The 27011-nt window shown below is 43.9% G+C and overlaps 1 protein-coding gene across 1 annotated transcript in view; it reads right to left on the bottom strand.

The window, feature by feature from the left end:
- Positions 1-10795: 10795 nt before the first annotated feature.
- Positions 10796-27011, bottom strand: part of fam184ab (family with sequence similarity 184 member Ab) — a gene marked incomplete at both ends in the record, with an annotated part of 114093 nt that continues 97877 nt past the window's right edge. Inside the window, 6 exon segments of the mRNA XM_080744307.1 lie at positions 10796-10883; positions 16028-16150; positions 16152-16309; positions 21601-21705; positions 22665-22782; positions 25463-25609. Of these exon segments, the coding sequence (XP_080600433.1) occupies positions 10796-10883; positions 16028-16150; positions 16152-16309; positions 21601-21705; positions 22665-22782; positions 25463-25609 (739 nt within the window).

The following is a 27011-nucleotide window of genomic DNA, read 5'->3' as shown; positions in this document are numbered from 1 at the left end:
CACCACTGACATAGAAACGTAGGTTTTTCAACAAACCTTAGAAGGATATGAAAAATTTGGTGTGACACCCCTGCTCACTGGCAAGCGAGTCAGTCGGCCTCGAACACGACAGCAGCGACAACACAAATGTGTGTGGGGAGGAATTCTGATTCTGATTGGTCGTTGACTGACCAACCGGCAGGATCTTTCTGCCTTGTCCCGCCCTGGTTCGGCCTTTTTCATGTTGAATTTGCTAAAACATCGTTTAACATTTTAATTTTAAAACATACCCAGTCACTATACTGCACCTGAGATGTTCCTTTTTACTGAAACCAAGTTTAAAATTAGAACTGAATACACAGAATAACAAAAAGAAGCAACTGAATTTCAATGGTAGTGGATGGAGAGAAAGGACACAGCAACCAATGGGTACGAAGAGGGCCGGGACTTGACAAAGGGTGAATTGGGAAGAAAACAGGGCAAAAACAAGCCTCCAGAACCACGGTAGAGCATTGAAGCAGCCTTAGCCTAGTGGTCAAACATGGGACTGCAGTTAAACGCTACTGCACGTGCGTATGCTAACTGCTAAGGCTACTGTTTACCCTAGTGCGCCTGCTCAGGCCTCGGCCAATCAAAAATTTGGCACATAATCCAAACCTACCAATCAGGGTGCCGTATTTATGTCTTCCGGGTGCTTCAAACGCCACTGAGCAACTTGCATTGAAATGATAGCTGGTGGCGGGGCTGGTCCGCTCTCAATTTATATATACCTCTATGGGCAAAAAGATGATGAAAAAAAGAAAAAAGTTAAATGTATCAACGGATCGTCAGAAATCTTTCCCCAGTTCCACGCCCACACAAAACTCACACCAAATCACGAGTTAATGTCACAATAATCATTTATTAGTTAAGCATACACTTAACTCTTATACTGCTTTGAACGTTCCTGTTCGCCCCAATCCGCAAGAAGCTCCCATGCCGATACGGCCGTTCGTTCGGTTGATGTTTTTTATGGATTATGATAAAAGCGGTCCTTGCGCAACTTGTGAATCTATAATCGGTCGTCGGGGTCTTTTGAGGACAGCCGGAAACCGTTCATAAAAAAAAAAGTAAACAGACTGTCCTGGCTCCGCCTGCCCAGAGCGACCAGAGCGCCTAGCTGCTAGCTTTGAGGGACTATATTGTTTTATGCATCGCCGTTAGTAGAGAAAGAGAGAGAGAAACGTTGGTACAAGCGATCATTTTGTCGGAAATCAGTTGTTTTATAGTATTAGTAGTATAGTAATTGTAGTAGGTAGTAGTATTTAGCAGTACTAGAATATTGAGATGTATTAGGCCAAGTACTAGGACCTGCTCAGCCTCTGCTTGTTTGTATCATTCCGCCGAAGCAAAGCGACCATCCCCCACCACCCCGGGGCCGGGGAGGTGCCAAATGGCCGGGGTCAGCAGCAGACCCACGGAAGGAAAGTTTCGACAACAAACTTTAGGATTACAACCTGAACCTACCCGCGTTGGTGACCCAGCAGCGCCCACGAATGGTGGTGGTGGTCGTGATGATGATGATGATGATGATGATGATGAAGAAGAAGAGAAAAAGATTCCTGTAGTGTAGCCGTTGGCTTTGAAGAGAAACATATTCCATTTCTTGGCGCCGTTGGTCGCGAAGAACCGGGTCAAAAAGTGGATCAATAGCCTCCTGATATCCCGATATGGACTCGGAGACCCCCGCCATACTTGACACTCCTGAGAGTGAGACCCCCGTGCTGGATGGATCCCTATAACACCACATCTTCGGCGCAGCAAGAGACTACCGCCCGCCGTGACCGCCGCCCATTCAACAACCAGACGTACAGAGGCAGAGACTCACTGGACGATGGCCATGATTCTACTGTCCAAACTAAAGTGGTAAGAATCCAGTGCATCTGCATGTATGTATACTGTATGTGATAGCATCGCTTCAGGCGTTCTTTCCACCGCATCCGTGATGAAGCCTGCTAGTTTACTAGGCTAGAAGCCTGCAGGCTCAAGCCTCAAGCCGAGGCGTGTCAATCAAACCATGGTCTGAGTGGTCTCTATTGCGAATAAACAAGTGGGATCCGGCTAGAGCCCGCCTACTGCATCCGGCCATTTACACGTACACATACATGCAAGAAATGTTTCCGTATCCGGACCGGATCAGCAATTTGATCCAAGCATAGAGTTAGGATCCAAGTGTATGCGTTTGTTTTTGTCGCTATACAGGACACGTGGAGTTCCTATCACGCGCGTGCACGTACTGCGTGTAGTGTACGGTGCATTGCACAGCTACTAGGATTTTTTATTTGATGGTTATTTAGGATTTATTGGCTTAGTTTGTGTGTGCGTGCGTACGATGCGTGTGTGTGTGAGAGAGGGAGAGGTTTCTTTTTACGTGTGGTGCACGTGGGGCACGTGCACGTACTATGCACGTACGGTGGACGCCCCGCAATGTCGTCGTCGTCGTCATCATCATCATCATCATCATCATCATCAGTAGCTGATGTAACAACATCATGATGTAACATCAGTAACACCGCTGATGATGATGAATGATGTAGCCTTTCAATTCTATTCAAAGAAGCTTTATTGGCATGAGAAAACAGTTATAAATAAAAACAGTTGAAAATGGGGAAGATAGCCTATATACAGTTGGAGTACAGCTTTGTGTAAACAGAGCTATGTTGCATTGTGACATTATATATACAGGGTATAAAGGGCATTTCACTGTGACAGTAAATGCATGGTAACTATTTACTATATCTGCATTTTATGTATTACATATGAACTTATTGTAAGTCATTTGCTAAATGTCAAAATTGTAAATTGATTTGTTTACATGCTTACATAGACATCAAAGGGGGCTTGAGCCCCTGACTTTTATCCATCTGTAAAAAGTGCCCTCTCCAGACCATGAATGCTGTTTTTACATAATTACTATATATATTTTTATATATATTTGTGTGGTAAGCAGGGAAGTGCATAGAATGAGAGGCAGGGGTTGAAATTTCTAAAACGGCCTTCTGATGAAAATAGTAGGCTCCTCCACGCATTCTGCTGTGACGCGTTGTGAGCTTGGAGGTGTACTACTTTTCATGTATTTTATAGTAATTATGTATTTGTATAATTTACAGATCGACCATGGGCTCGTGTACGTGGTAGGGGTGCAGAGTTCAGCAGACCCGGCGGAGCCCTTCCGGAGGAGCCTGGCTGGAGTGAAACAGAATGGAGCCCCACACACACACACACACACACACACACACACACACACACACACACACACACACACACACACACACACACACACACACACACACACGCGCGCGCACATGCACGCGTGCACACACACACACACTCTGTAGACATGTAGTGGTTGAGGCCTGTGTAAGGACAGGTAGGCCCCAACCTTTTTCCATTTGCAGTATTACAATTGAGTTCTAGTGTCTAAAATGTTGTGTTATATTTTATTTTTTTATTTTCATCAATCATTTGTACTGTACTTCAACCTAAAAAGTGTGAGATAAAGAAAACCCTGAAAGCTGAAGCAGGATTCAGGCTGAAAAGCTCATGTCACTGTCAATGTTCTGCACTGCGCTTACTGCTCTTACACACTAAAAGTGTGTAAAAAAAAAAACACTTTCTTGTTTTTATTTTTTTGAATTTGTTTGTAAACAACCACTGATCATACGTGTGATGTTACTGAAGCCAGCAATAAAAGGCTAAAGAGAGATTTCTGCCTGAAAATGTCTCCTTCACAAATATGCATTTTTCTCAGCTTTATGTTCTCAAAGAGCTGTTTTTTAGGCCATATTCTGCAGCCTCTAGCTAATGAATAGAACATGATAAAAACACAAAATCTTTTTCTGTTGCAAAGTAGACATTCTATTCTTCGTTGCCATATAATTGTTGTCTTTATAGTCAAAGCCAATTTTCTCCAGTAGGCCTTCAAAGATGAGCGACAATTCTCAAATTTAGCTGGCAGTGGATGGAGCTTTTTGTTAAATTCTGTGGCAGTAAGAGAGTTAATATAAATATAAAATATGCTATTTTTTATTTTACTTTTAAAATTGGCGAGACATCATTATATCTGTGTGTTGAGACAGACGACCATGTACAAACATTGGGTTTTAATTTGTTTAATAGTCTACCAAAACGGGTTGGAATTCCTACGCGGCTGGAACAACCAAGTGATTTTTTTGGGCCGATCTAAAATCGCAAAGTCCCGTCTTCACCAAGCGTCTTGAAACACTCAAGTAATCAAAGGGTAGGCCTACAACTTATTTAGTAAGACAAAGAACAATTTATTTCTTCTTTTAATATCGATGCATTGCTGTATTGAACTGCATGGTATAACAACAAGAAGAACCCTAACTAATATTTTACAAATATAGAGAAAATAGATGATCTACACACTCACAACAAGCCACATGAGACTGCAGATCTGCAGTTTTCTCCATATTTGAAATAAAGCTTACAATAAGTGATTATTTTTTGTATTTATTTTTTTGGCACTAGATGGCCTATGAGTCACCATTTGTTTCCGGGACTCTGTGGACCATGTTGAGCAAAAAAAAAAAACTAACAAAAAAACCCAGCTGATGGGGGAGAAACTTGACACCATATACATTCATTTAATTCTGCATCAGATTATCATTAACGGACCATTTTACCCCCTCCCAATTGCAAGATAACCACACATAGGTCTTTTGAGTCCACCCTTCAGGGCGACTCATAATATCCTATGATTTGTTATAAAATAATAAACAAATAACATACAAAATGTGTTATAAATATGTAAAAAAATAAATGGAAGTAAGTCATGGAAAAAGATACATTACTTTTCTTTTCATTCATACATACACATTTGTACTTTACTTGAGTATTTCATGTTTTCAATCACTTTACTTCTACTCCACCACTGGCTGCTCTTTGCACCGCGGCAATGGCGGCGGCGCCCTCTACAGGGGAGCGCGCAGGAAAACACTATAGACGTCACTGTCGCTAAGGGGCGCTATCCCCGAGGTTCCTATTGTTTTGTTTGTGTTGAAATCCCCATGGCCATGGAGGAATCTTAGATCACCTCATATAAGAACTATGCTCCAGAAATAAACACAACACATCAGCTTTTTTACTTTAGCATCGACTTTAGCATCGACTTTTTTTACTTTAGCATCGATTGATGCACCTTCTCTTTATTGGTACTGTACTGCTCTTGTCTTTGTTTTTGTTTTTTTCCCTCTTATCTATCTTTTCTTACGTCTCTGTAACTTTGTAAATAACTGTATACTGCTGTGCTACTTCTGGACAACTGAATTTCCCCCTTGGGATAATAAAGGTATCTATCTATCTATCTATCTGACTGAAGGTGGAAATGTACAGATTCTCCCAAAGAGTAACACAATAAACTAGGGCTCTCACGATATGCCTAATCCACAATTCAATTCAACTTTCGATTCTAAGGTCACGATTCAATACGATTCGATACAATATAGGATATGCTATTTTTTTAAATCTCCTTTTTTTCCAGCACTGAGAGCTATATGACTATTCATTTAGGCTATTGTCTTGATTTATAAAGAAAAACACTGTCAGTAAGTCACTTTTATTTGAATAACAAATGAGAATGAGAACAACAAAAGGTTTAACATAAACAATATGAACTTTGGTTTGTATGCCCTAACAGCTTACATTTTCACGTACGGAAGCGAATCGCGATTCAGGTTGTGATTTGGATTCACTGAATCGAACATCAATTTCGGTTCGATTCGTGATTCAAATCGGAATCGTGATCTTATATTCCCCTATGGCGATTTCAACCCAAAAAATAAAAATAAAAATAACAACGGGGGAACCGGGGAAATAGTGCCATCTAGGGGCATGGCGTCAGGACTGGTCTGTATTCTAATTTCCAAGACGCTTGGTGACAGGGCTTGGTATGGACTCAGGACTATGGCAACCTACTGTATAGTTGAGTTAATATATTTCTATATAAACATATTTAAATATATTTATACGTCGTCTCTGTCGGTTGGAAGCCACGCATGTCCAAAACGCTTTCCTGGAAACGAAAAAAAAATAAATACATAAATAAATAAAGGAACGTTCCAATGGATCCCAAATGTAGGTCGGCTGTCTTCTACTTCAGCGTGACATCGTACGGCAATGTATAAAATATGGCGTTCATTCATGAGAAAAAATACATTTAACTTTCTTTTAAATAAATATGGATTGGAGACGGTGTGTGTGTGTATGTGTGTGTGTGCGTGCGTGCGTGTGTGTGTGTATAATCCAACAATGGCAATTAGCAGCATGATAACGCACCACTCTATTTTTTCTTTTCTATTTTCAAGAAACTGCAAAATAAATGAAATGGGATTAAATGAACATCAAACATTATTTATTGTCACTGTACAGAGAGGGGGAGGGGCCAGCCAATCAAAAGAGGGGGAGGGGCCCCCGCCAATCAGAAGAGAGGAGCTCCACCCATCCCAACAGTCAGAGAGAGAGAGAGGGAACCAATGGCATCGCTCGGATCGCCGCCGATCCCACTTCCAGTTCATTCTCAACTTCAGTCGACTCGGGGATCATCACTCAAGTCAACATTCATGACATCATTTCCTGTTTCCTACCAGATTCTTCTTCTTCATTTTAAATGTTTATATCCCTGGCCATTCATCACCCCGTGTGGGCCGGGGGGACCCTCTGGTGGGCCGTAAGGATATTGCGAGTGCGAAAACAACAAGAGTTTAACGATAACGGTAATATTAAAACAATGTCACATAAAAACAAAAACTAAAAAATTATAATAATGTAATCGTAATCTTTTCTTTAAATCCTTGAAAAATAAGCTTTCGTTGTGAAACCGATAAATAGGAACTTAAAAGTCTACTATGTTAGTTCCAATGATTCAAGTAGGAACTAAACACAAATCGATTGGTTGATCATTCAAATAAAGGTGCTCTGAGAACGCACCAGGCCCAGTGGCCCACCCACCTACCCGATGGGTGGGCCCTGATCCTGACCAGGTGAGGAACCGCTGTGTAGCGTCGACCGCGAGGCAACAACCGGGCCGCTACCATAACAGGGCGTTACCAGTCGGCTAAAGAGCCAGGCTCGCTAGCAAGCAGCAACGCATCACTCCAGGAACCTACTATCAACCGTTATGCCTAAGCCTAAGCCAAACCCAAACCTCAGTAACCATTATGCGGGGGAGTAGCTAATCTGCTGACGCTGGTTGTCGAAAGAATGGCGACTTTAAGCTCGATGATTTTCAGGACGGCAACGACAGGCGGACTATGGCTGCTATGACGTAATCGCCGTAGCGGTCAAAATGGTTGAGCAAATCCTCTGCGGCGACGGGTTCCCACCCCTTTCACTGAACGCTTTGGTTCCCATGGCGACGCGTACACGCAGCAGAGAGAGTAGGCGCTACGTGGGAAGGGACCTTCTGCCGTAGTAGAAACGGCTGCGGCGACGGCAGGTTTATCTATCGAGCGCGGATCATTTCCGGTTACCGTTGTAATCTGCCGTTGCCGTAGCGTTGCTTAAGGTCGCTAATGACACATCGAAAGAGGGAGATCTCCCCACTGTAGACTCCCGCCCACGGCACTGCCTGACGACCGTAGGAGCTGCCACCAATGTAGCGTGACCGCAAGGCAACAACCGGGAGGCGAACCCGGGCCACTACTATAACAGGGCGCGTACGTCTGCTAAATAACCAGGCTCGCTAGCGAGCAGCAACCAGCACCTCAGGAGCCTACAATAGGACCTACAATAGGACCAGGACTAAGACTAGGGTTAGGCCCGGGGCCGGGGGTAGGACTGGGAGACTAAAGGCCCGTTCATACGCTCTCTGAAACCGAAACTTTTCATCAGAAAGGTCCGGTTCAACTACCGTTGTTTCCTGTTGAGATTGGCAGATTTCACCCAGGTTTTTTTTTTCATCTCACTCACGTCACTTTGTCTGCTGACCTCACTCAGCAACGAAATAAACAGAAAATAAACAAAAATAAAAATAAAACAATTCACAGGAGGCAAGCAGTGATCACCCCATGATGTGCACTGCAGTGTAGTTTCAGATGTACTACATTGCAGGTGCTTTTTGAGAGTGAAAAAATAAGAAGACACGTGTGACATGTGTGATCTGGGCAGCTTGCCCCAGGAAATGTGCCACGCTCAACAGAAAACTTCTGAAAAGCATTACCCCGAATAAAAGTTCGGAAAGCTGCATGCCTGAAAGTCAGAACTTTCCGACCAAAAGTTTGGTTTCGGCGGGAGTATGGACTGGCCTTCAGGGGTTGTTGCAGAATCGTGGCGTTTGCAGGACTAAGGTCAAAGTTCACTCTCCTTTTTTCCTGTGCAACTCCGGTGGCGGGAAAACGACATGGTTCTCATTTCCGTGGCGGGAAAACAAACATAAACGGGATTGTTTTTTTTTTCCACCAATTGAATGAATTAATCCATCAGCGCTGAAAGTGGAGCAGAACAAACTTCCTGTTTGGAAGAAACATTCTGCTTCCTGTTTGGCACACACAACTTACTTCCTGTTTCCTGTTTGGCACAAACATCTTACTTCCTGGTTTGCTGTCATTTCCCTTCATTGCGAAAACCATCAATATAAAAAGCTAGATGCCTTGTTCGCCTCTGCAGTTCATTGGAGCGATGTGCAATTGTAGTCCGGACTTCCTGGAAAAACCAAGGGACTGCTGCCAGTAAAGTGACAACTAGCCAATCACAACGCGTCTTATCCGTGTCTTATCAATCCATCCATTTCCTGATGTTGCGTGGCTGCGCTGCTAAGCTTTTCTTAGAGGCTGCTTAGGTTAAGACTGCCTCTGATTGGCCTAGCAACTTCCCAAAAGGGTCTTTTCCACCGGCAAAGAACCGGTTCTGGTTCTTTCTCCCGCCTATCAGAGGTGAGCTTTTCCACCGGGAACCGGAGTTGGTTCCGAACCGTAAATGTTGGTTTCCCGAACGGGAACCACAAAATCCTTGGTTTCTCTGGTTCAATCATGGTTCAATTTGGTGGAAACGCAAGCCGGTTCGCAAGAACGAACCACGGTTCCAAGAAAGTTGAACCGGCACTGGTTCTGGAACCGGTTCTTCTTGGGAACCTTGGTTTGTTCTTGCGAACTGGCTTTCGTTTCCACCAGATTGAACCAGAGCCAAGGATTTGGCTCTGGAACCACAAAAACCAAGGATTTTTTGGTTCTGGTTCCGAACCAACATTTACAGTTCGGAACCTACTCCGGTTCTTGGTGGAAAAGCTCACATCTGGTTCATCCCGGGAGAAAGAATCAGAACCGGTTCTTCGCCGGTGGAAAAGGCCCCCAAGTGTGACGCACGTGGAAGCGATGCACACGGATTCCCTCAGTCCCCCGATGCATTATGCACCAGAGCCGAAGGAGACGTCTAACTTTCTATGTCTATGGTGAAAACAAACCAACCAACCGGAGAGGGACGTCGCCGGAGCTTCAAAATAAAACGTATGCGTTTGAGAACTTTGCTGTCAGGAAGATTTGGCCAGTTCCTTGGTTTCCTATTAGATATATATAAGTATATACAGCGAGAGTTTTTCTGTTGAGTGGTCTTAATCATTCATTAACAGGGCCTGACATGTAGACAAAAGAATCGAGCAGTTCCGAACGGTCGTAAGGAACCCGGCTGAACTTCGAGAACCGAACCGACCGACGGCGACACATTAATCACGTCCGTTCTCCTCGCCTTTCTAACTAAAGTGTTGTTTTCGTCATTTATTTAAATGTTTGTAGTTTTGGTTGACATGCTGTGATCCATGTGTTTGCTGTCGATGCGGGCGGTGGGGTTGGAGGTCCTTCAGTCCGGTAGTTTGTACAGATGTTACATTTCAACACTTCACGCTATACCTGCCATTGGCAAGACAGTAGATTTCCAGGGGATTTGCAGAACATTGAGATCAGCTATTTTTGATATTTTCATGACCTTCTCTGACTTCAAAGTTTAAATCTAACTATGAAGGTGGATTCTGCTTTTCAATGGGGGTGTAGTGGTTTCTTGCCATTTACGAGTTTCCGCCAAAAATACGCTCCATTCTCCATAATAATTATAAAGCCAAAACAGGGAAAGAACCCTATAGAAAAAAAATGCATTTGAAGGACAAATTCAGGAAAAGAGCAGTAAATACTTAAGCAATATTACACGAGAGGGTCTGCCTTATCACGGTTATCTGGCACAACAGCCTTGCTGCAGGAACGAGCCGAAGGCGAGTTCCGTGATAAGGCAGACCCTCTCGTGTAATATTGTGATTAAACAACTGTTGCCCTTAAAAAAAACATGTCAACTTCATTTCATTGTAATTAAGATATTCGATAGGAATTTGTAATTTTTTAATGCCACCTTTAGCAACTATGTCCCTTAACTTCACATGAAAACTGCTAGCCTAGCCGCCTAGGCTCGTTATCTGCACTGTTGGAGAGCCTGTTTTTCATTGAGAGCCCGACTACCCGTTGTATAATGAAGAGTTGAAACGGCACATCTGTAAGTATTTCGGTCAGTAGGTTGGTAGACCTTCGGTCGGTGGGTTTGGAGGTCTCTCGGGGAGTGCAGGTATTTCGGTCGGTCGAGTTGTGGTCTTTTGGTAAAGGAACGTGGTCATTTCGGTATAATGGACGGCTGTCTTTCAGTCAGTGGAGCGGTGGTCTTTTGGGTGGTGCGGGTTGGTCTAAGGTCTTTTGGACGGCGGGTTTGGCGGTCTCTCGGGCGGTGGTCTTTTGGGTGGTGCAGGTCGGGTGTCTCTCGGGCGGCAGAGTCGGGGGTCTCGGGGTCAGAAGGAGAAGTACTGGGCGAACCACTCCTGACGCTGGGGGTCCGGTGGAGAACCCACCGGTGACGAGGTGTCGTTCTCAGGAAGGCTGCGAGAGACGCACAACAACACCACACACGCACGCGCGCACACACACACACACACACACACACACACACACACACAGCCATTAGAGATGGTTACACAACGACATACGGACAGCTATTAAGGCGCTTTCGGACCGACTCTCCGCATGATCGCTGGGACCGTCACGATTATGTCATTTTACATGATGATTAATCGTCACTCAAATAATTGCGATCAGCGATTTAATCATTTCTGTTTGGCTTGTAAGTTGCACATGGCAGATTAGCTCTGGTCCATAGCGTTAGTGGAGTTCTCCCTAACGCTATGTTCTTCTACCTCCATATTCCTTGGCAAAGCCGGAAAACACCGCCGTCTGGTCAGAAAATAACAAAAACTTTTTCGCCCCTCACCAAACCAAAGGTATCAGTGGACAGTTGAAAGCTTACTCCACTTAGTGGACGCGGTCTGAGCCCCCCACCACACGCTTAAAATACATTTATAGGGCAAATTGAAAAAGAATCCACTTGACGGAGACACGTTTCTTGGTTGAAGACGTTTTTTACGAAACAGCGCTTCCAACGTCGCAGAGCTGAATAACACCCAAAGAGACTAATGCTCTGTTAATGCTGTGCATTTCGGTCCTCTGACCTGCGCGGCAGTAGTGAGTTGGCACGGTAATGGCGACGACAAATAGTAAAAAACTAGAAGAAATAGGGTTAGTCTCCATCCAGTGGAATATTTTTCATTTTGCCCTAGAAATGTATTTTAAGCGTGTGGTGGGGGGCTCAGACTGCGTCCACTAAGTAGAGTAAGCTTTCAACTGTCCTACCTTTGGTTTGGTGAGGGGCGAAACAGTTTTTGTTATTTTGGACCAGACGGCGGGGTTTTCCGGTTTTGCCAAAGAATACGGAGGTAGAGGAACATAGCGTTAGGGAGAACTCCACTAACACTATGGACCAGAGCTAATGGCAGATATGACACATAGCCTAAATAAAAAAAATACATATTAGTAGTGGAAATAGCCGATCTACAAGCTCACAGTCACAACGCGTCGCATTGTGGAACCCTAACCCTAACCCTAACCCGAACCCGAACCCTAACCCTAACCCTAACCCTAACCCTGTAGATCTGCTATTTCCACTATGAAAGTTTTTGAAATTATATGAACATTTCTCAACATGGAAACGATTATGACGATTATGAAAAATAATTGCGATTAGACGATTATGTAATAATTGTGACTGGCCTAGTGGTCGCATCCCATTCATTTCCAACGGGAGTGTGATGCGTGACAGTCCGTCTAGTACGATACGGCAAAATCCTCGCTGATGTGCCGTATCTGACGGACTGACAAGGACAGATCTCATTTGAATAAAGTCCGTTTCAACCAACTTTGTTCAAATCGTGTGCGTTACGTGAGCTCCGCGCAGCCAACGAAAGCAGCGCTGCTTGGCGTGTAGGCGTGCCTGTGGGAAATGACAGGGAAGTGATCGGACAGAGTGACTGTCAATCAACAACAGCAACAGCACCGGCCAAGACACACCTACGTGCCGGAGCTGTGGAGGACAGAATGGGGCCTTTTCCACCGGCAAAGAACCGGTTTTGGTTCTTTCTCCCGCCTAAGGGATGAACCAGAGGTGTGCTTTTCAGATTCAGATTCACTTTATTGGTCACTTAGATGCACTGGGTACTGGGTACATTTCCACCGAGAACCGGAGTTGGTTCGGGAACCGGAACCACAAAATCCTTGGTTTGTGTGGTTCAATCTGGTGGAAACTAGGACATTCACCAAATATTTGAATATTCGAATATCAAAGTCACTATTCGATGTTGTTCACCAAAGTCGAATATTCACGTATTTTTCTTTTTCTTTTTAAAAAATATATAGTTTATAAAGCTTGGCTAGATAGGAAGTCATAAGAATTAGTTGTTAATGCCCCTGGTGGATGAATTTGTTAATGCTCTATACCAGGGCTTCTCAAACCTTTTTAGGCTGTGACCCCCAAAATAATAATAATAAACATATTTGAACTGGGGACCCCCACCCTGACAAGCACTTGGAATTGTAGGTATTACATTTAATGTGACTCGGTTCCGCAGATAAATATTGTGAAAATAGCCGATCTACATGCTCACAACGCCTCGCGTTGCGAGGCGTTGTGAGCATGTAGATCGGCTATTTTCACAATGTTTGCCTCTAGCTTACTTAATATTTGACAGTTTGGCCAATCCTGTCGAATATTCGACTATTCGAATACTTTGAGGTCGAATAATTCGAATACCAAAAATCACTATTTGTGAATGTCCTAGTGGAAACACAAGCCGGTTCGCAAAGAACGAACCAAGGTTCCCAAGAAAGTTGAACTGGCACTGGTTCTGGAACCGGGTTCTTTGCCGGTGGAAAAGGCCCCAATGAGTTCTATGCGTTTAGACTGCGTGTCCACGGATTCGTCTGAAAGCACCTTTAGAGTGCATTCATGTACGCGTGCATGTGTAATGATGACTGGCCAGAGCACGTGCACAATGGAGCTGCAAGAGAAGCAAAATGCGTTAGACGTGAAACAAATTGCATGTTTCAGTGTGTTTCAGTGCATGCACTGCTGCAAAGGCATGCCTGCAATTCAAGCACGTCACTGACCAACCCCCCCCCCCCCCCCCCCCCCCCACACACACACACACACACACAAGGTGAATGTTGTCAGGAAACGCACACACACACACACACACACACACACACACACACACACACACACACGCAAGCAAGCGTGTGTAACCCAAATGGGTCCTAACCCCCAACGTAACCGTTTCCGAATCATAATCCTACCTCTAACAAAATTATGTTTACGCAGGAAACAGACATTTGATGATGACCAGGTAGAAATGTGTCTATTTCGATTAGCATTTCACTAATTCTGCTATTTGCGGACATTAGCCCTCAAGGGTATAGCAATACTGGCACACACACACACACACACACACACACACACACACACACACACACACACACACACACACACACACACGCAGGCACACAGGCACACACACATTAAACCAACACATGAGTTCAGCATTTATTAATCAAAAGGAGCAAAGAGGCTGCTGTCCCTCCACCACCCGCAAGAGGGCACCAGAGCACCAGAAACACAAAATAAAATACAAATGCTTCATTCAAAATATTGTTTTAGATGTGTACAAAAAAAAAACCTAAACAACTATATATATATATATATATATATATATATATATATATATATATATATATATAATTATTATTTTTAAGCAGCATATGGCAACATGCCGAATGGCAAGCGATGGTTAGCCAGTGAGCCAGTGAAGATGAAGGGGCTGAAAAAATTTAAACAAAATGATCAGAAAGCACAAACCATGAAGTTGTATGACTTCCCCTCAACAGAATTGGACGGACGGATGCTTTATATATCATAGATATAAATACATATGTGAAAATAAAATCACACCCAGTGTGAAGTGAGCAGTGCTATTTATGAGTTAGGGTTAGGGTCCCGCAAAGCTTGGCCAATGTGACCCTGGGCGTACAACAAACTCTGAGAGCTTTGTGCAAAGATGTAGGCCAGATGTAGGCCAGATGTAGGCCAGGTGTAGGCCAGGTGTAGGCCAGGTGTAGGCCAGATGTATGAGGTGAGGTGGACGGACAGACATCATGCAGCTCAGTGTCAGCAGCAAGAGAAAGAAGTATCTAACGTAAACATGCACCTTCCTGAGTTACAAGACCTCAGGTCACATGGGCAGGAGATCGCTTGACCGTCGGACAGTCAAGAAGGGAGGGGCCCCAAACTGCCCTGCCCCGCCAGACTCCAGCCGCCGCCCTAGAACAGTGGTTCTCAACCTGTGGGTCGGGACCCCAAATTATTTTGGGGGATCCCCAGATGATTCTCACTCGGCAGTAAACAAACCAATATAAAGTTTGAGTGCAATAGTGAAAATAGCCGATCAAAAACCATAAATTGCGGCTTTGTCGCTTTGGCGGTTTGTCATGGGGGGCAGGGTGTTGAGTCGGTGTCAAACTGTCGGATAGTTTCAGTTTGAAGGACAGAGTAGCCTGATTATGGATCCCACTGGAGAAGATGGATGGAAACGGTATATAGCGCTCGTTTTCACCAGCGTCGGCAGGTTAGCATTTCACCAGGTTAGCATTCACCAGCGTTAGTTTTACTGAGGTTAAGGTTAGGGTTAGTTAGGGTTAGAGTTAGGGTTAGGGTTAGGGTTAAGGATAGGTTTAGGTTTTGGTGCACCTCTGCTGCGGTCCAAGTGACTACAATGGAGCGCTCCCTACATCCGGTTCAGCCAATCTTAAGCTTCAAAAATGAGTCCGGGGCGTGGTTATCCATCTTTCCCAGTGGGATCCATGATCAGGCGACAGAGTATTTGTTGCTCTGCTGCTGCACTAATACATCCATCCACCAGGAGGCGCACGCAAGCTCTTAAAGGGACGTGACGTCCTAGACCTAGGCTGGTAGTGTGTCGACAGCCATCTTAACAAACACACTTTCCAGAATAATTTGAAGCGAGAAATAGACGATACTTTCACTACCGTAAGCAAGGAAATACTTTGTTTTGTTGTTACTATTGGGCCCATTTATTAATGTATTTAACTCATTTACTGCTGAAATAGTTTTTCTTTTCCAAATTTTATGGTTTAGCCTGACTGCCAAAATCGTATTTTCCGTATTTTTTTTCTTTTATTGTTATGCAGTGCAAGTGAAAACAAACACACGCTGCTTCAACTCGACGTAACTCGAGAACCACTGAACGGATTCACTCGCTTTTTTACCCCACTTAAGCACAGAAATAACCTCTGTCTTTCTGTTTAGTGTAAGTAGTAGTGTGGTAGTATACCAAACTAACTATTCCAAAAATAAGCAAAACTACGCCGCAACAAAGGTTTTATTGGGTAGGCGCTAAAATCATGCACTTGAGCACAGGGAATTGTTTTGGGATAAAACTCATTCCTGATCTTTCCGTCTTTTTTGTAGACCGTCTGATGACCACAACATGACGTAAGTTGTTTCCGCTCGCGACCGGATCAGAAACCAGAAAATGCTACCGATCGGTCAGAGTGCAGGGGCGGTCGGTCGTTAGCGGTCAGAGTGCAGGGGCGGTCGGTCGCGGGTGGTGTGGCGGTCTCACCTCGTGAATTTCTTGGGCTCGGAGGGCGGGGTCGGCGGGGGCAGAGGTTTGCTCGAGTTGAGCTCGAGGTTGTGGTGGTGGAGGGGGGAGGAGTTGGGGAGGGGCTCGAGACGGGCGGGAGGGGGGGGGCGGAGGAGGGGGGGGCCCCCCCACCATGCTGGCCCCCCCTCCCAGGCCACCCCCTCCCTGCAGCCCAGAGGTCTCCAGCGCCCCCCGGAGGAAGCCGGCGGAGGAGCGGCTGCTGGCCGTGGTCGGTGATGTTTTCTCATTCTTTCTCTTTTGCTACACGGAAAGAAAAGAGGAGGGGGAGGGGGTTGGGGGTGGGGGGTGGGGGGGAGCAAACAAAGGAACATAAGGTGAAAACAAAAGAAACTAAAAAACTAAAAGTAAAAGGTTGCAACGGTGCAATCGCGTCGAGGCGCTCGGTTCGAGGCGCTCGGTTCGGTTCGTAATGATATGCCATTATTTTACTCTATAGTAACTAGTACTATCAGAACATAACACTCTATAGTAACTTGTACTATCAGAAACATAACACTCTATAGTAACTAGTACTATCAGAACATAGACCCATTTTATTATTTGAATTAAATTAAATAACTTACCCTACCTTTAACCCTCTAAGGCCCACGGTTGTAATATTACAACGTTTGTATTTTATGCAAAAAAAGGTTTAAATCATTTTATTTTAGCTCCCCCTACCACCTAAACACCACCATTGGATTCTATTGTTTAGTATTACAATGCCATTGGCCACAATATTTGCATATAAATACCCCCCACAGGGGCTGACATTCACACCCGCCACACCCGCTGAAATTCCAGAGTTTTGACGAACAACATCTCACTTTTTCATGGAAGCTATACCTCAAAAAAACATAAGTAAAATGCCTGTACTATTTTTTTTGGTGATCATTAGAATGTCTAGAACATGTACGTATGTTATTATTGTGAAAAATATCCCCCATATGTAAATTAGAGCATGATTTATGATTTTTGATTTATGGCTATAAAATCTTACAAAAACATTTTTTTGAAAAAAACATTACATTTTCCTCTGATTAGGACTCCTACAACACCATCTGATTTTTTTCAATTCTTTATTTCAAGTATTTCTTAATGCGGGCCTTAGAGGGTTAAAGCTTGTAAATCACTCAAACAGAGAGAATGTCACTGAGCTAACAAGCTAATGAATGCTAACCTTAAGGTGGACTGAGCAATTCTTCATTCAGTGACAATCTCATGAGCTCCTCCTTAAATAGATACCATACGTTAGCTGCTGAGACTCTCTCAAGTACAATGGAGCAAAAGCACATCAACGTCTCAGGCATTTACGCTTTTTCTTTTGTCTTTTTTGCTGTATATCAAAAAAAGTATCGTATCGAACCGAACCTGTGAACCTTGTGAACCGTTACAACCTTATACAAAAGGACAGGAAAATCAGGAGAAAACAAAACAAATGGAATATAATAGTATACGGAGGACATGTGGATGGTATGTTGAAGAGACACTAATAATGTAGATTGTGGTCCTCAACGTTTTCAGGCCAAGGACCCCTTAGTTGAGAGAGAGAGATGAAGCAGGGACCCCCACAACCTTTTTTGATAGATTCCATTTAGTTTCATTGTTTGACAGCACAATCATCAGTGTATTTTGGATTCATGTTAATTTGTGTTTTCATATATTTAATCTGGGATGCATTCGCATGCTACAACTGGTCATATGATGCATTTAGCATCATATGACCAGTTGTAGCATTCTGAAATACTAAAATTTCTAAAAACACAGATTGAACACAAAAAATAACTCAGGATGTGTTGATCATGTCCCAAACAACAATACAATAAGTTCTGGTTGTCCCAGAGGTGAAGTGGTCCTTTAACAACTTGAACCGTCAATACTTAATAAACTTGACCTTTCACTCTGTACTTTTTCCCCTCTACACCAAACCTCTTTGCCGAAAACAGCCGATCTACAAGCTCACAACGCCTCGCAGCGCTATTTTTGAAAAAGGAGAAAACAAGTTTCTATCACACACAGATTTGGAGGACCTAACTCTGAGGACCCCCTGTAGTAACTCTGAGGGTCCCAGAACCCCTGTTGAAGACCCTTGTTATAGGACATGTGGATGGTATGTTGTAAACATGTTGTAGGACCCGTGGATGGTATGTTGTAAACATGTTGTAGGACCCGTGGATGGTATGTTGTAAACATGTTGTAGGACATGAGGATGGTATGTTGTACAAAAAGTAAACATAGAACACGTGAAAGGTATATTCTATCAACTCATACACCGCCAATAACATGTTTTCAGGCGTTTCTTTCCAAAGCCCACACCACCGCCAATCACGTGTTTTCACCCAAAAAGTCCTTGCGGTCCTAGGGGTCCTTGGCCGGGTTCCAGGAGGTCCCCCAGATAAACGATACATACTGTACTAGGAACCAAATGGACCCTTACAGGCCCATAAGTCTCCATTTGGTTCCGTTTGTACACTCAAAGTTACAGACCTGTAAGGGTCCATTTGGTTCCGACAGACCTGTAAGGGTCCATTTGGTTCCATTTTCTACACTCTCAGCGATTTCAAATCTTTCTATATCCTGTCCAGAAATGCTACCCGTAAATGAATCAAATGATTGCTATAGACCATATTCACACAGCGGCCACCTTGGATTGCGTCGCCACATGGGATGGCAACACGTCTGAGCCTGCTTTACAAATCATTGTAAAAAATGGAGTGATGGTCCCAAAACATGAGTTCTGTTACAACAATGGGCAGATGAACAACATGAATATCTCCAAAACTATTAAAAAGAAGGCCTAGAGTAACTGGATCATCCACGATATTCAAGTTAACCCTGCAAGACCCGAATTAATTTCTACCGGCCAAAAAAAAAAAAGAAAAAAATCAGATGATGTTGTAGGAGTCCTAATCACAGGAAAATGTAATTTAAAAAAAAAATGTTTTTGTAAGGTTTTATAGCCATAAATCATAAATCATGCTCTAATTTGCATTTAGGGGATATTTTTCACAATATTAACATATGCACGTGTTCGAGACATTCTAATGATCACGAAAGAAATATTACAGGCATTCTACTTATGTTTTAGTGAGGAATAGCTTCAGTTAAAAAGTGAGATGTTGTTCGTCCAGCAATGGAATTTCAACTTCTCTGGGAGGTGTGAATGTCGGGGGTATTTATATGCAAATATCGTGGCCAATGGCATTGTAATACTAAACAATAGGATGGTGTTGTTAATGTGAAAAAAGAACAGGAAAACTAATTATATAATTTTTTAAAAAATGATTTAAAAAATGTTGCCAAAAAGCAACGCTGGGCCTTGCAGGGTTAAGTTAGGTTGCAAGCCTGCGTACACAGTATGTTGCAACCTAACCTACAGTACCTGGCTTGAATATCGTGGATGTACGCTTCAATCCAGTTACTGTAGCCCTTCTTTTTAATAAATTGGGGGTGTTGACATTGTCATCATCTCAGTACAACCAGCAGAAAGCCTAGAAACATAGGAACAGCCTAGACACACAACCGACTTTATCACACATTTTAAAATGAACCAATGGACCATAATCTACAAAACACACATCGTGAGGATTAAAAAAGAAAACTTTAAACCATTGAAAACAAAGTTACTAAGGTACTGAAATCAAGTGTAAAGTCTGTGCCCAAAACCTCATTCCAATTCCATCGAGACAGACAGGTGGAACAGCGACATCTGCTGGGCCATTCATAGGAACAGCAGCTTTACGTCCGGGCTACACCAAGCCTTTTTACTCGCGTATGCATGCGTATGTGGGGCACGCGCGCGTATGCGCGTTTTGGATAGATCCAATGTATATCAATTCAGCCGGCTACACCAGGCTCACGGATAGCGTGAACCACGGATACGCATTCCCTAAAAATAGGATCGTTTCCATTTTGTACGTGTGCGTATGCGTTTTGTACACAGACTATCTGGTCTCCCGCACATATATTTCCTCCTTGGTGTAGCCAGGGGCTTTTCGCACACGCACAGACAGCGCACGCATACGCAGCGTTTTCTGGTGTAGCCCGGCCGTTAACGAGAAGCCGGGACTTAAGGCCACGCCATACTTCGACAGAACCGAACTTTTCGGTTGAAAAATAAACTTTTTTATTTTTTATCTTTTCCGAAAAAAAAAGCGTCGGATGTTCATACTTCGCTCCTGTTCGGAGGGTTGGCACGTTGGAAGTTGGAAGCGGTGGCACGTACCGTATTGTGAATTTGTGGAGGTTATGGAGGAGGAGGACCGAGGAAGACGAGGAGGAAATGTTAGAGGAGGCAGAGGAGGAGGATTTTGCCCTGCTTTGTGCGGCTGAGGAGGAGGCGAGCACATCTAGCCGGCGGGGGTATGTCCGCCGCGTGTATCAGACTCTCGTTCAGGGGATGAGGGGCATGGACGAGGAGAAACATTTTGAAATAATGAGAATGTCTGCCAGTCGTTTTGACGACCTTCTGCGTTGTGTCACGCCGCTCATTGAGCATGCACCGACACACAGTACAGTAGCTTTCGCGGGTCGCAAGGCAAAAACAAAAGCTATGTACAGTAGCCTCGCGTCACCAGGCTTTCCAATGTACAGTAGTTGGGGGGGGGGTCCAACCGACCAATCACGTTTGCCGTTTCACCGAACCTGATTTCGGCGAGTGACAACATCTCGTTGTGCAAATTTCAGAACTATTGTTCGGAGAAAAAGCATTCCAGAACTTTCGAGGAATTAAATTTTATAGTTGAAAAGGACCTTTTGACCGAAAACGGCGGTTTCGGTCAAAGTATGGACAGGCCTTAAACAGGAACACACACCGGACACGGGCGGCTGCGCAGCCTGGTGTTACCTCGTGAAGTGCAGGTAACACCAACTGGATGCAGCGGCACATCCATTTCCCCCGGTGGGGAGAACACCGGGGGAAACATTTTCACCACGCAGCAACGCTGGAAAAATAGAACAGGGGCGAGGCGAGGCGGCAGACCCGTGTCTGACGCCGCCAATTCTTTTCTACTCAGTCTGGGTCTCATAGGAGAGCTGTGGGTGGGTCAAATCCTTCCACCGGTGACATCATCAATGGGAAATGAAAGCTAATAGAAACTGCAGACTTTCTATTCCTGAAAAGTTCCAAGTTCCAAAGTTCCAATGTTAATGTGTAAGCCATTGTTCTCGTGATAATATATATATATATATATATATATTTCTTTTCTTCAAAAATATGGTTTAAAAAAAAATCTGTCAAACGATGATGGCACTGGTGGAAGGATTTGACAGCTCTCCTATGAGACCCAGACTGAGTAGAAAATTGTGCTATTTTATTATGAACATTAGTGAGGACCTATTATATGAAGACAGGTTGAAAAGTGGTGAAGTCCTCCTTTAAGTAGGCTCCATTTCCGGCGAACAAAGTTTACCCTGTGTGTGTGTGTGTGTGTGTGTGTGTGTGTGTGTGTGTGTGTGTGTGTGTGTGTGTGTGCGTGCGTGCGTGCGTGCGTGCGTGCGTGCGTGCGTGCGTGCGTGTGTGTGTGTGTAAGGGGGCGGGTCAGGGGTCTTACCTTGACCAGAGGGTTGATGACCCCTACGTTAGGACTGGTGTTGAACACCTTGTTGAAGTTGGTCTCTCTGTTGACCAGCTCCAACTGGTAGAACTTCTTATCGTCCTGTTAACGACATGTTAACGACATGTTAATGACATGTTCCAACTGGTAGAACTTCTTATCGTCCTGTTAACGACATGTTAACGACATGTTAACGACATGTTAACGACATGTTCCAACTGGTAGAACTTCTTATCGTCCTGTTAACGACATGTTAACGACATGTTAACGACATGTTCCAACTGGTAGAACTTCTTATCGTCCTGTTAACGACATGTTAACGACATGTTCCAACTGGTAGAACTTCTTATCATCCTGTTAACGACATTACAGGTTTACAATTTACGCTCTGTAAGTCGCTCTTAATCCAGAGCGACTTACAATAAGCAGGGTAATACATCAATACATCAAATGCATGGAAATATTGTTTTAGACAAAAAATAACGTAGGAAGACCAAGCACCTACTCAGTACAAAACTTTATATAAAACCTAAAAACAATGTTATCTAGCTTTCATGTATGGTCATTGAGGGTAGGCGAGTGCTACAGTAAGTTCTATGGGTTTAGGTGGAGCCACCACGGTGGAAGCTAGGGAGTGTTTCCCAACGCCTCTCAGCCGGTGTAAAATACCAGGTAACCACAAGCCTCGCGTGGCTTATTGCTTTTCTAAAATGGTTACAATATGGCAACATGAATCATTCTAAACATCCCAATATTAAAGAAAAAAGTACATTTCTCTGCCACCACGAAGAGACATTTCCTTGTTTACCAGCCACATTCCAGGAACGGAAGCCAGTGTGTGTTTATAAAGTCACATCTTTCTTTTTGACAAGACATAGGGAAACAACACTTAAGTGTTAGATCAGTCTCATGTTAAGAACCATATTCGATCCATACACATGTTAATTCATCCAGATTTAGCTGCTATGTGGGTGAACATCACATCAAAACCGCTAGCATAGCAACCTAAACTAAACAGCCGAGTAGTGCCTGAAGAATAAAACCTGGAGAATAAAACCTACCACCAGTTTCTTCACCAGAGCCTCCCTCTCAGAAACCATGTCTTTCAGGTCAGCGATGACCTGCAGGTCCTCAGGACGACTCTCCCGGTTCCGGAACTTATCCTCCGTGCTTTCCAGCCTGCCGCAGAGACACACACACACACACACAATATTAGCGTTAAACATCTGCATTACTTCGCCTGCCACCGTAGACTGCGCTTTATTTTGAAGAGCCCCGGAAGCCACGTGCGTGTGCAAGTTGTGGAAATTTGACGATCTATAATTCACTCTTTGTCAAGTCCCACCCCATGGCTTTCTGTTACTAGGTGGGACAACAAAGCCAGGGAAGAATATTTTTATATGGAAGTGAATGGTAAAAAAAAGTCCCACCCCATGTCGTTTTCATAGCCTCGTTATTGCTATTTAAAGTGCCAAAAGAAAAACATCTACGTGATATTAATGAAAAAGAACAAAAAAGTACAGTAGTTACATTGCAAAACAGGGGTTTTCCCCTGAAAATACATGTTTTAATTAGTTTAATCCTCTGAAACAGGAAGAGGACAGAGAAAGAGACTCGCAATGACCAGGAAGTTGTGGAACTATCTCGCCCTCAACATAAAATGTATTTTAATTGTAATTCTGCCCGTTTAAAATATATGTACCCAATCGAATATCTTAGTTACATCGATATCGTTCATGTGAACTAGTTTGTTGAAATGTTCCTATTTATCATGACAAAGCAAAATATAAAATAAAAACATAAATAAATATCAATTTAAAACTACACCCTCGCCATTAATATTAATGGAAGAATGTGGACTTTGTCCCACTCCGCCCCCGGTAGCAAAAGAAAATGATTTTTCAGGTTGGCCAGTCAGGGACCAATCAGAAGGCTGACAAAGGGTCAATTGGAAACCTCAAAGACTAACCGCAGCCTACCGTCGCGGTTCATGCATCTGTCACCAGATATGTGGACGTACCCTGTGTGACATAGACAACCATGTTTTGAACACAGCGCTCAGAGTGTGTTGTGACTGCCATATTAGCCATTTTTGTTAACATTTATTTTCTATATTTGCTCTAAATATAATTTGCCCCTGAAGTTGGTTTCCCATGTATTGAGGTACCAGAAATGGTTAATTATCTTCATTCTGGAACCCTTTACATAGCATTGTTTCCTCGAGTCCCTCAAGCGTGTTACAGTTACACTCTGCGCTTCCGCTCACTATTCATGGGTTGCCTTTGTAGTCCTACACCAGCCATTTTGAGGACCAACACAGGTGTTTTGATTAACGTAGAACATTGGTTCTATGCCAATCAGACAAATTGAACACCTGTGTTGGTCCTCAATATGGCCGGTTTAGGACTACAAATGCAACCTATGAATAAGGAGTGTTGTTTGAGCGTGTCGCGGGACTGAGTCGTGCATTGCCGTTGTCTGCATTGTTGTATACGGTTTTACGTTGGGTCATTTTGAGCCGTGAGAGAGCATCACTACATCCACCGGTATCGTGAGAATCGAGCCGTGACGTTTCTGGACCGAAGGCAGTGTGTGTGTGTGTGTGTGTGTGTGTGTGTGTGTGTGTGCGTGCGTGTGCGCGTGCGTGTGTGCAGGGCCGGTTCCTGGCATAAGCAATATATCACTAATAGGGCCACAACCAATAAGGAAGACTATCTTTTTTTAAACATATTACATCATGTCAAGAATCCCCTGTCCAAAAACGTCCTCCTTCCCCAGAATCCCCAACTTCACTCTAGGCGTACGCACATGCCTCCTACAATTATCCTGCATAGGGCCACCTGAGTCCTAGAACCTGCACTGTGTGTGTGTGTGTGTGTGTGTGTGTGTGTGTGTGTGTGTGTGTGTGGCGTGCATGCGTGCGTGCGTGCGTGCCAGGTGGAATCACAGCATGCTTGCTCCACGACAGATGCACTTTCACACACACACACACACACACACACACACACACACACACACACACACACACACACACACACACACACACACACACACACACACACACACACTCTGAATGGAGCTGAGCTGAATGACTCATGGATTAATGGACAGTAGACATTTATCACCTTTATGACCTCTTCTACAGTATGACCTTTGACCTGTAGGCATCAGGACATGACTCTAACAGTTATCAGTACAATAAATAAAACCTATGTTTCTATGTCAGTTAGTTCTCACATGTTTAATGTCATGGGCCGCCAGTATTATAATGTCTAGGACCAGGGGCGTCAATTGGGTATGGCAGGGGTATGCAGCTGCCATACACTGGGTCCAGGGGGGAAAATAAAAGTTACTTTTAAATAAAATCCATGAATGTCTCTTTGTCTATCTGTTCAGGTTATTATGTTGTTAAATTACAGTAAAATAACTACAAATGCAAAACTTTACAAAACGGTCACTTTAACAAGGTATTATAATTATATTCTCCACAATGTATTCATCTTGATAGAATGATATATTCCCAAGTTCCGCAGGTCAGCTGCACAGGTGCAATGCATTAGTGTTAATTGTGGCACGTTTACTAACATGCCAAGTTTAGCTGCACTTGAACAACCATTCAAAATGGTGGGAAAAAAATGAAATTCTTGAAATAAATATATCATGCCTGTTGCTAAGGTATGGGAACATGACTGGTGTCTTGCACGCGCGCGTGTTGCCATACCTTAGCTTTTTCTGAACTGACACCACTGTCTAGGACAAACAGGCAGACAGACAGACAGACAGACAGACAGTTATACAGACAGACAGGCAGACAGACAGACAGACAGACAGACAGGCCGACAGACAGGTGTGTACGTACAGGATCTGCAGGGCACAGATCTTGTCTTTCAGCAGCTCCTGGGCCTTGTTGAAGTCAGACAGCATGTTGTGAGTCTCCCTGCTGTGGACAGAGTTCATCTCCGACAGCTCAGCGTTGTGTTTGAGGGTCAACTGCTGCTCGTGGGACCTGAGGGAGAGAGAGACACAGAGAGAGAGAGAGAGAGAGAGAGAGAGAGAGAGAGAGAGACAGAGAGAGAGAGAGAGAGAGAGAGAGAGAGAGAGAGAGAGACAGACAGAGAGATCAACTTTATTGCCACTTAACTCTTTTGCCACCGAACGAGCGCTCGTTTCCTTTTTCACACGTCCCCGGCGTCATAACGTGTCCCCGGCGTCCTCCCCCTGCACTCGCAATAAACAATATATAAACAAAAACATCGATTCGGACAACGTTACACCTATTAACGAGCGAGTTAAGAGCAGTGGAATGTAAACAGCATGACGTAACTTCCGTTAAACGCAGCACTTCCACCACTTCCGCTAGAAATCGTGGAACCAAGCAGAAGTCATATCTTGCCCAGGGTGCCTTTTGTATAACTTGGCATAGAAAAACAACACACACATACACACACACTCACACTGACTCGCGGCCTTTTCGCAAGGCATTATAGTACATGCAGTTTTAAGTTAACCTTCTGTAGGCAATACAATAGGCTCTATGCACAGCAGCCATTTTGGAGAGAAGTTAGATGGTCTTCTCACTTCCTTCAAAGGTGTTACCAATGATACTAATGAAGGCTCTGTTCCATTTCATGTTGCACAGTGGTTCTCAAACCTTTTACGCCAGCATTTGGTCTCATTTGAACACTCTCAGAGTAACACCTTTTAAGAGGTCATTTGAAACCCCCAAGGAAGCACGAGGGTCCCTGGGCCACACTTTGAGACCCACTGGTGTGTGTTTCTAGTGAGCCAACATGCACAATTTCAGCACCCTGACTCTGTTTGAGCAGAATGGAACATAGCCTTCATTAGTATCATTGGTAACACCTCTGAAGGAAGTGAGAAGACCATCCATAGCCAAAATGGCTTCTGTGCATAGAGCCCATTAGGAATAAGCCTCAATAGATATGCAGAGCAGCCATTTTGGAGAGAAGTTGGGTCTCTTCTCACTTCCTTCACAGGTGATACCAATGATACTAATGAAGGCTCTGTTCCATTCTGCTCAAACAGAGTCAGTGTTACCAATGATACTGGTGCAGGCTCTGTTCCATTCTGCTCAAACAGAGCCAGTGTTACCAATGATACTGATGAAGGCTCTGTTCCATTCTGCTCAAACAGAGTCAGTGTTACCAATGAAACTAATGAAGGCTCTGTTCCATTCTGCTCAAACAGAGTCAGTGTTACCAATGATACTGATGAAGGCTCTGTTCCATTCTGCTCAAACAGAGTCAGTGTTACCAATGATACTGATGCAGGCTCTGTTCCATTCTGCTCAAACAGAGTCAGTGTTACCAATGATACTAATGAAGGCTCTGTTCCATTCTGCTCAAACAGAGGCAGGGTTACCAATGATACTAATGAAGGCTCTGTTC

Source organism: Nannobrachium achirus (genome assembly GCF_963921795.1).
Source record: "Nannobrachium achirus genome assembly, chromosome: 16".
Lineage (NCBI taxonomy): Eukaryota > Metazoa > Chordata > Actinopteri > Myctophiformes > Myctophidae > Nannobrachium > Nannobrachium achirus.
This window is presented reverse-complemented; position numbering and strand designations above follow the sequence as displayed.